This window comes from Terrapene carolina, unplaced genomic scaffold (assembly GCF_002925995.2).
Source record: "Terrapene carolina triunguis isolate 2854851 unplaced genomic scaffold, T_m_triunguis-2.0 Scaffold194, whole genome shotgun sequence".
Classification (NCBI taxonomy): Eukaryota; Metazoa; Chordata; order Testudines; family Emydidae; genus Terrapene; species Terrapene triunguis.
The window spans coordinates 4,875,243-4,884,806 of record NW_020664545.1 but is presented as its reverse complement, the minus strand read 5'-3'; the positions used below and the strand labels follow the sequence as shown (position 1 = coordinate 4,884,806).

At 51.9% G+C, this 9,564-nt stretch overlaps 1 protein-coding gene across 1 annotated transcript; it reads left to right on the top strand.

Moving 5' to 3' along the window:
• The first annotated feature begins 683 nt into the window (after positions 1-683).
• On the top strand, positions 684-4,638 carry GPX4 (glutathione peroxidase 4). The gene is made up of 6 exons (XM_026654996.2): positions 684-1,034; positions 1,572-1,716; positions 2,459-2,610; positions 2,982-3,006; positions 3,724-3,783; positions 4,355-4,638. The coding sequence occupies exons 2-6, from the start codon at positions 1,648-1,650 to the stop codon at positions 4,385-4,387; spliced, it is 339 nt and encodes a 112-aa protein (XP_026510781.1). The 5' UTR covers positions 684-1,034; positions 1,572-1,647; the 3' UTR covers positions 4,388-4,638.
• The last annotated feature ends 4,926 nt before the right edge of the window (positions 4,639-9,564 follow it).

Below are 9,564 nucleotides of genomic sequence, written 5' to 3'. Positions count from 1 at the left end.
GGGGGGCGCGCTGAAGCGAGGCGGGGGGCGGGTCCCGGAGGGATGCGGTGGGGGGGCGCTGAGCGCGGCGAGGGATGCGGTGGGGGGGCGCTGAGCGCGGCGGGGGGTGGGGGCTCCCCCCGTTCCCGTGACGCTGAAGGGCACGCGCAGGCCGGCGGCTGCGCCCCCTCCCCGCGCAGTCTGGCTGGATTCCTGCCTGCGCCGCTCTGGGGCACCGGTCCCGGTCGGCAGGACAGCGGCCTGGGGCCGCCTCCCGCATCAGCAGCGTTAACCCAGCCCCGAGTCCCGTGCGGGGGGGCTGGCTCGGCTGAGGCTGTCGGAGCCGCAGTGCAGCCGGAGGACGGCTCCTCGCTGGGCCCCAGCCCCCTGGGAACACGCTGCCTGAGTCACGGTCACAAGACACACTCCTGTCCCCTGAGCCCTAGTAGCGCTTGTGACCCGTGTTCATTCCTTTGATACCCGAGATTAGTGCCGTGCTTCACACCAGTCCTCCAGCGTATCGACCCTCCTGATCGTCTGCTTTGTGCGCAGGCAATTGCTTGAAGGCGCTAATACCAATTCGAACAATGGGATTTTTGACCTGTGTGTAACTTAACCTGCAGCAAGCCCTGCCCAATACTGCTGTCAAGGGGGGTGGGGGGGGGGGGGGGGGGGGCCCTTGGGTAAAGAAGTGGGGTGTCATGTATGGTTCTAGACCTTGAACCTCTTCCATTTTTGGTAGGAGTACGTCCGTATCTTTGATCAGGATCAGGTGGGAAGCAAGGAACAGTGAGTGAAGGTCACTGTCTGAAGAGAGGCTTTGTTGGTAGTGGTACAGCCTCTCTTGAATGTGTGGCTGTTGCCTTTCCCTGGCATGCTGCATATCTGACTTCTGTGCTCAAAGACTGGGGTGAGATACCTTTATTGGGAAACTGATCTTGACCCTTGGCTGTCTTGCTGTGTACCCAGGCGGATGACGGGCGATCTGCCAAATCAATATATGAATTCCATGCCAAAGACATTGATGGCAATGATGTGTCCCTGGAAAAGTACAGGTAAGTGGTGAGGAGCCCAGGTGCTGTGAGCTTGGCTGGCTCAGCAAGGTACCCAAAGCACAAACCTTGTGGCTAGCCTGTAGATAAGCTATTAATACTTCAGTTTCCTCTAATCTTGTCTAGCCAACAACAACAAAAACTGTTAATATTCCCAGCCCAGGGAGGAGTGCTGGTGAGAGAGCAGCACATCCAGGCCCTGGGGAGGAGGAGTGCCCCAAAGGGACTACACTAGGCAACTGAACTAAGCAGGGGCAGCTTGGCTCCAGATGGACAGGCTGTGCCTGACTACTGGGTGGGGTTCAGAAGGTCTGTGACTTGCACCAAATGGGAGGTGTGGAGAATTCTGTGACTCACATCTGATGCAAATGAGTCCAGGAAAGGGGTGCATGTGAGGTGCCAGTTAGCAGGTTACATCCAACAGGGAAGAAAAGCAATGGCTATTCTGTAGGGGAGGGTCCCTTGCCGCAGATACATCTGTCTTTGTGGGGTAGATCAGCTCCAGCCCTTTAGCGGTCAGTGACTCTGCTTCTTTCCCAGGGGTTACGTCTGCATCATCACCAATGTAGCATCCAAATGAGGAAAAACTGACGTAAACTACACTCAGCTTGTCGATATGTACGCCAGATACGCTGAGAGGGGTTTACGCATCCTGGGCTTCCCCTGCAACCAGTTTGGAAACCAGGTGGGTGGCACCTCTGCCTTCTTGCACTCTGCCTGCTAAGGAAAGGGGGTTCCTCTAGGGGAAAAAAGCAGCTCTTTCTCCCTAGCAAAGGGGGCTGGCTCGGCAGCCCTAGAGACTGAAGGATCCTTGTAGTTAGCATGGGCTTGGCAAGTATTCCCAGCGTATAGCGCCTTTAAGTACTACCATCAGATAAACAGCTAATTACACAGCCTCGCTAGCATATGAGTGGGAGTACAGTTTAATCTTTGGCCCATTCACACTTTGATGTCTCTGCCAAAAATTGGTCATGGTGACTGGTGATGTGCACACTTTGGTCTTAAAGAATTAGGCTATTTGCCATCAAGCTGGGGTAATGCACCCAGTCTTCAGCTGGGCTGCCTGAGGCACAGGGAGGCTGTGGGTGACTCAGTGTGCATTAGAACATGGAAGTGTAGCTCTGCCAGGCATTCAGGTGGACCATGTGGCTCCAGTCATCTCCTGAGCCCAGTTGTATTCAAGTAACCATGCTCCCTGCCAGCTGTGTCCCAGCAATGAGTGGGATATTCTAGAAGCAAGCTGCTCACGCCTCCTTGGTCACCCAGCCCACCCAACTTCATTCCCTCAATGTACGCGCATCCTGCCCTCCGAATCTGAGCCTGGAACTGTGTGTAATCCAAATGGAATGGGGTTCTGGGTAGTCAGTCATAGCCTAATGATGCAAGACCACTCACTTCCCACAGTAACCCTTCTCTTTGCTTCTTAGGAGCCTGGGGATGAGTCTCAGATCAAACAATTTGTTGCAAGCTATGGGGTGAAGTTTGACATGTATAGCAAGATAGAGGTCAACGGGAACAACGCCCATCCTCTCTGGAAATGGATGAAAGATCAGCCCAAAGGAAGAGGCACCCTGGGAAAGTGAGTGCAGACTCAGAGCAGTAACAGATGCAGAAGGAAGTGGTAGCATTAGAGAAACAGCTTGGCCCCACTGGTGTCATTGGAATGGGGGAGGGGGGGAGCAAGTCAATCCTGGGATGAAACCAAAAGAGGAGACTTAAGCCTGCACCACTGGCAGCAGGGCGACACTGGACTGGAGAGGAAGGGGCTGTGGGGTGGATGGCTTGGAAAGCTGCATGGTCACAGAGCAGCCCCCAGTTTGGGCCTGTTGGAAGTAGTGGCAGAGCAGGCTGTTGGGTTAGGCGTGGGGCTGCGGTGGGTGGGCGCTCCTATCCGCGCTGGGACTGGTTTATAACAGCTGCTGTCTCACTGGTGTTCTCTCTCCTTCCTAGTGCAATAAAATGGAACTTCACAAAGGTAGGACTCTGCTCTCTTCTCACTGGCCGTTTTAGCCTCTAAAACGGCCTGACCATTTGTGGTGTGATCCTGTAAGATCCCAGGAGCTAAGCAAGGTTGGGTGGGAGGCTCCAAGAAACACTTAGCTGCTGGAAGAGGTGTTGGAGGCAGGGGCCAGGGAGCCTAGTAAGATTACTCCTCCTGAGCAGGCATTGACCCACAGCTCCTAGACCTAAAACTGAGGCCCTGACCTTGAATGTGGGTCCTAGATCAAACCCTCTAAGGGATAGGGGTGTCCGGCCAGACTCCAGCTTGGCTAACTACATTCTACCTCACTCCGTTTCAGTGGGATACATCAGTCTTCGCTTTGCGCATTGAGTTGTTGTGTGGTGGTGAGGAAGAGCTTGCCTCATGCCAGAGGTGGCTGCATTTCAGCATTTGGGGATGGAGGTCTTGTACATCATGAGCTCGGAAGATTTCAAAGCACTCGATCCCCCTGCAAAGGAGCTGTAGTTCTTATAAGTGACCCGGGGAGGGATAGTGGCTTACCACGTGCCCCCAAAGCTGCGTCTCCACCCATGGCCTCCCTGCTGCCCAGGGGAGTTAGCCATAATAGAACCTGGCCTTGAAGCTCATTTCCTGTAGTGTTCTGTGCGTGACTCAAGCGTTGGGTTCCAGTGGGGCAGAGCACTCATGTGGGTCCAGGATTATTCATGCTTGTCTCTTTTAACTCCACAGTTCCTCATTAACAAGGAGGGCCATGTGGTGAAGAGATACAGCCCAATGGATGATCCATATGTAAGTCAGCCTGTCTGTGTGTCACAAAGCTGTAACCTGGGGGGCTAGCTCTGCCGGAACTGAACAGCCAAGCTGTGTGTCACAAAGCAGAGCTTTAATAGTGGGTCCAAACTTGGGGGAGGAAGGGGAAGAAGATACTTTGCCAATAGCTTCCTGCACTGCCCTTGCTATTAGTCATGTACCAAGACTTGGGTAATGCAGCATCATGACTCCGTGGCTGAGGTCCTTGTTTCTCCCCAGCCTGCAGTGAACACACAGAAAGAGCTGCTGGGTTTCCTTCCACTCTACAGGCTAACAAAACTTAAGCTGCCCTTTGACCGTGTAGTGGGTGGGGAGTTCTCTCTGCAGGAGTGTAATGCAGAAGGATGAAAATGAGCAGGGTGGGATTCAAGTAGCTAAGAAGCTGTGCCCACAGCTGGTAGGGATGTTGCACAGGGAGGTGTTCCTAATCAGTGGTGTAGAGCTCTGGATACAGCAGGCAGGGGCTAGTTATCCTTCATGGACAGGACAGCGGTGGGGGCTCTCCACAGGCCCTCAAGAGAAACAGCACTTGACTCCCTCTTCTCTGCAGGTGATTGAGAAGGACCTGCCCGCTTTCCTGTAGACCTGTTCACTTCGACACTGGACCATTCCCTCTGCTTAGCAATGGCTTTTACCTGCTCCCTGTGGAGTCTTCCCATCCAGCTCCAATGACGGCCTGCCTTAAAGCCAGCCTGCTGGTGAGGCAGACCCGAAAGCTTGGCGTGCATCTGCGGGAAGAAGGCTTCACTGGGCTGGTGGCTGTTGCTGGGCAGTTTCCATAGACCTGACTTGGGCACTCACTTTTGTTGCAATAAAAGTTTATGCTGAAACTGACAAATGTCTTGCCTGAGTCTGTTGGAAGCAGCTGTGTGTAACATGGTGCAGAATAGGAAGCTCCAGTGACTCTTCCAAGTAGCAACAATCTCTGTGGGGGAGGATGCTCTCTTCTGTGCAGTGCCAGGGAACAGCTGCTGGGGAAAAGAGTCGGGTTGTATCGGCAACTTTTATGCTGGCCACTGTCAGAGTGGTGGGGAGCAGAAAGCAATGGACTCTGCTGCTGGGCGTTTGAAACAGGTTAGCTGGATCCTGGGGAAGTAATTTTACCCAAGGAAACATTTTATTCTGCCCAAGCCTGTGCTAAACATGAGTTTATGTAACTCCTGCTCTTGGAGCCAACAGCTGGGTCTGAGCGGGATAATCCTTGGTAATACCAATAGGAATTAAGCAGCAAGTGCCGAGACCTTCCCTGGGGCTATTTTTTTCTAGATTTCCCCAAGCAGGCTAAGGCAGCATCTTCTGGCAGTTCAGTTACAGCAGGGCTGCCTGTCGCTGGGAGCAAGGGAGGCTGCAGCATCGACCAGTCACATGTGACTTGTTTTGTGTGGCTGAATTTAGTTGTGAGCACTAGGCCAGCTGCTCTGTGGGGCACAGCTGCATTGTTAATGGACTGATGATTTCACACCAGGTGTGGATCTAGTTTCTACATTTGCATTCAAATCAAGCATCTCTGTTCAACACAACTGGCTCTGCAGTGTACAGAATTCTTAAGCTCCCACAGCAGTGGGAGGGTGTCTCTAAAGGGTTAAGTGTAAAGTAGCCAGAGGGTTGGGCTCTCTCCGCAAGAGACAAATGTGGTGAACAAGGTAAACATGCTTAAAGAAACCTCCCCAACCTGCCTATATTAATTAGGCAGCCAAGCCAGCTGCAGTAACTTATATTGCTGTAGTAGTGTGGAAGGATGGGCATGAGGGAGAGGTTGAAGGCTCCTGCCTACACTCCTTTCCCTGGTGAAACACAAACCGGGGGGGACTGAAGAACCCATCCTGTCTGACCAGTGCCCCAGCCTGCACCCTCAGTTGTAGGAAGTGCCCTATGAGCCAGGGCGTGGCAGTTAATGGGATGGCCCTGCTGCACTCACAGCCCTAATAAACTAGCATGACGCACACAGAGCAGCACAAACCACCCCACCTGGGTGAGTCTTGAACTGGCCTAGAGTTGTCTTGTAAAATGTCTTCAGGGGGTTTTATGGATTCTGAGGCTAGAAGGGACCATTGTGATCAGACCTCATGTGTTTCTCAGGCCAGAGACCTTCCCTGAGTAGTTCCTGGAGCAAATCTTTTAGAGAAACATCCAGTTTACATTTAAAAATTGTGTGATGGAGAATCCATGACTCTTGTAAAGCGTTTCAGTGGTTAATTACTCACTGTTAAATTACCTTATTTCCAGTCTGAACTTGTCTAGCATCAACTGCCAGCTCTTGGATGGCATTATACCTTTCTTTGTTAAACTGACAAGCCCTTGGTTACCTACTTGTTCCCTGGGTAGGTACTTTTAGACAATCAAGTCACCCCTGAACCTTCTCATTAAACTAAAGAGAGGGCACATCTTCCATCTGTGTCTGCAGTCAGGCTTCTAATCATTTGCATCAATCTCTAATTATCCACATCCCTGAATTGTAGACCCCAGAATTGGATGCAGCAGTCACACCTAGGCTAAATACAGAGGTAAAATAACCTCTCTACTCCTACCTGAGATTCCCCCCCCGTTATGCAGCCCAGGATCGCATTAGCTCTTTTGGCCACAGTGAGCTCACATTCAGCCAATCATTCACCATGACCCCCTCTTAAGGGGCAGGAGGGGTGCAGGCCCCTGGCTAAGGAAGTGGGGTGTGTTGGGCGGTTCTATAAACTTTCCCCTTTTGGTAAGAGTAGCTTAGTATCTGTGATGACAGGGAGCAGGAGGAGAGCAAGGAAGGTAACTGGTAAAGAGAAGGTGAAAAGGTCCTGACTACCCAACAGCACGAGTTAAAGCCAGAAGCAATTAACTAACAATGAAAGATGTATGAGAATAAGCTGTTTTATAGACGCAATTAAATGCATCTGCAGCACCAGAGTAGGAGCCCTGGCTAGCCGGGAGGAGTGTAGGTGCATAGAAAAATGTAAAGCAGTTGGGACCTGGTCTCAGCAGTTAAGTGGCTGGAGGACTTGTCTGCAATGGCCCATTGCAAACCAACTGGGCCTTACAGTGCTTCAGAAAGGGGAGGGAGGCAGGTCATCTCATTTCCTACCTAGAGCAGCTGAAGTGCACCGCTGAGAAGCACTGACACATGGCAGCAGCACCTTTGTGCTCTTTATTCCATCAAAGGAGCTGTTTGCAAACTAAAAAGGGAGAGGATTTAACTGCACCGGGGATCAGCAAGGCCAGGCATGTCAAGTCTGGGTCTTCACTTCAAACTGCCCACTATTGTCTTCTTTGCTTCGCGACAGGGCTACTGTATAAAATGTAGTGAAAAGCATCCACCTCTCTCCCCCACAAACTATTGCTGGTAGAGGAGACTTAGAGCAGCACTACTAGGCAAGGAGGGCCCATCTTCACCTAGGGACTCGCGAAGGCAGCAGACAACAGAAGCCAGCTCTAACTCAGACCCTTGCTACGTCGATTGGCACAGTGGTCAGGAACTCCTTCCCCCACTCCTGCAGGTTTGGGTTCTGTGGGGATTTCTTTACCTGAACGCTACGTGTCTGACTGCTGAGATGAGGATGAGCCCAGATCCCAGTGGATGAACACCCCACAACAATCAACACCAGTGGAGTGGGCAGAGAAGCCGACGACTGAATAGGGGACGGCTAGCAAAGCATGCTGCCGGATGTACTCCAATAGGCCCCTCTCAGGCCCAAGAGAGGCAGGGCCACTTGTGCTGCCAATGTGGGCCCTGTTGTATAGGGCAAAAGCTCCCAGGCTGAGAAACCAGCAGTCGAGTCCCAAACATTTATTAAGTTAGGGTGAGAAAGGAAGCACCTTTCAGCATCAAGCCTTTGCCAAGCCACTTCCCCGCTGGGATAGGACAGCAGAGATTAAGCAGGATTGATACACTGGACAAGAGGATCATTGATGCCACAACAATTAGGGATTAGTTGTGACCTTGCTGGAGTCCAGGTGCTGTGACAGCCCTATGCTCTGCCCAGGGAAGGGAATCCATTGTCCAGGGGCCTGGCTGAGTTGACACAGCAAAACTCTGGAGGGATTAGTGGCAGATTTGCATCCCAAGGGAATTTTGCTACCTTGTTTACAAGAGCTACATTCCCCTTAATGGGAGGTGATGGTAACAGTCACAAGGACTCCTCAAATACCACCCAGCAGAGCCAGGGCAAACAGCCTGGAGAGTCCTGGCAGGTGAGACAGCAGGAGCAGCATTCAGAGCACTTGGGAGGGGAGCTAAACCCAGCCAGTCCTCCAAAGCAGGGCGTTCTTGGTGTGCTTTTGGAAGCCATACAGCCACCCACCATGTACCAAACATAGTGGCTGTCAGCATGATTTCCCCAGCCCAGGGTGGAGAGTCTCTTATTCAGAGGATTGTGCTATCAACTCCTTACGGAGGTGCTGGATAGAAACACGGTGTGACAGATACCATAATTTCCTAAAACATCTCTGGGAGATTTTATTGAATTAAGGTTAAATAGCTTTGGAGTCCATGGTATTCTGAAAGCAAAATGTATGTATGGCAGTGGGATTGTGTGTAAATTCTCTAAGGGGGAGACATGGCCAGTGTAAGCACTGGGGTGTGGCATGAACTTCGAAGGACTATTTGAAACAATGTGCCAGACCAGAAAGAACTTGCAGGACCACCAAAGGAAATACCTGGCAGAAGGGGAATGCAAATTCTCACTTCCAGACTCCATCTTTTGAAGCTACGCCCTGGGGAGAGAACTACGGTCTGGCTGATTATCTATGCATGGTCTCTGCGAAGCAAAGCCCCAGACTGGATAAAGGAGGAAGACTCAAATTCATGGTGGTTCTTGTTCTGAACATGTAACCACAGAAACCCCCGTGTGGGGTGTGAAGGACTGACTCCTGCCAGAGGCCTGGGTGGAGTTGGGGTGATCTCCGGTGAGCTTGTTAGTAGGCAATTAGGTTCTTTTATTAGGTTAATGTGTTTTCTCTCATATGTTTTCACCTTGCGAATAAATGTGCTTGGAAGAGGTGGGTGGTACGGTCTAACTGTGGGAAATTACGCTGTTTAGAGTTGTGCGGAAAAGGCAAAGCAGAGACGTTGGCCTTTTAGGCAGTCGGACTTGCTGGGGAATTCATAATGTAGGCAGTGAACTGTACAGCCTGGAAAATCCCGGTCAGATGGGAGAGAGATACGGGTCTTTGCCCAAAAGGTGACAGCTGAGGAGCCAAGGGTGGGTGCCCTTGGTGGAATGTGAGGAAAATACAGGTGCAGGAGCCCTCAACGCAGACACATGGCACGGGGGGGGGGAGAAGGGGGTGTCACTAATGATCAGAGAACTGATGCTGCAGACACGGGGGGTGCGCACATGTGCAGGAATTGTTTCCACGAGCGAGGACAGGGAGCAGGTTCTGGGAATTTTTGCAGAGTAGAATCCCACCCCCTCCTCCCAACAGAGTCAACCCACTTCCGCTCCCAGTACCGATTCAAGGTAATGCAGTTCTAATTGTCCGCTGAGCGACACTAGGGCCTCCTGCCACTAAGGCTTCGTTTGGTTGTAAGACTTGTCCACACTAGGCGGTAGCAGTTCTAGGAGCCCAAGGGGAGGTAGGTTACCGTCACCTCTGGTGTTTTAAGCCCCATATCATTTAGTCAACTGACCGCAGTCGGGCTCTCCCCCTTGCTATCAGCGGTGGAGATAAATAGCGTAGTCCCCAGTGTAGACGAGGTCTTAGATCTTGGAGCTGGCTACCATCAAGAGAGTCATCTGGAGTCAGTAACCCATGCATCAACCTGGGGAGGGCTTTTCA

Coding starts and splice junctions, on each gene's coding strand:
- GPX4 (XM_026654996.2), top strand. CDS start 1,648: ATGTACGCCAGATACGCTGAGAGGGGTTTACGCATCCTGGGCTTCCCC. Junction 1,717..2,458: donor GCAACCAGTTTGGAAACCAG/GTGGGTGGCACC, acceptor TTTGCTTCTTAG/GAGCCTGGGGATGAGTCTCA. Junction 3,007..3,723: donor TAAAATGGAACTTCACAAAG/GTAGGACTCTGC, acceptor TTAACTCCACAG/TTCCTCATTAACAAGGAGGG.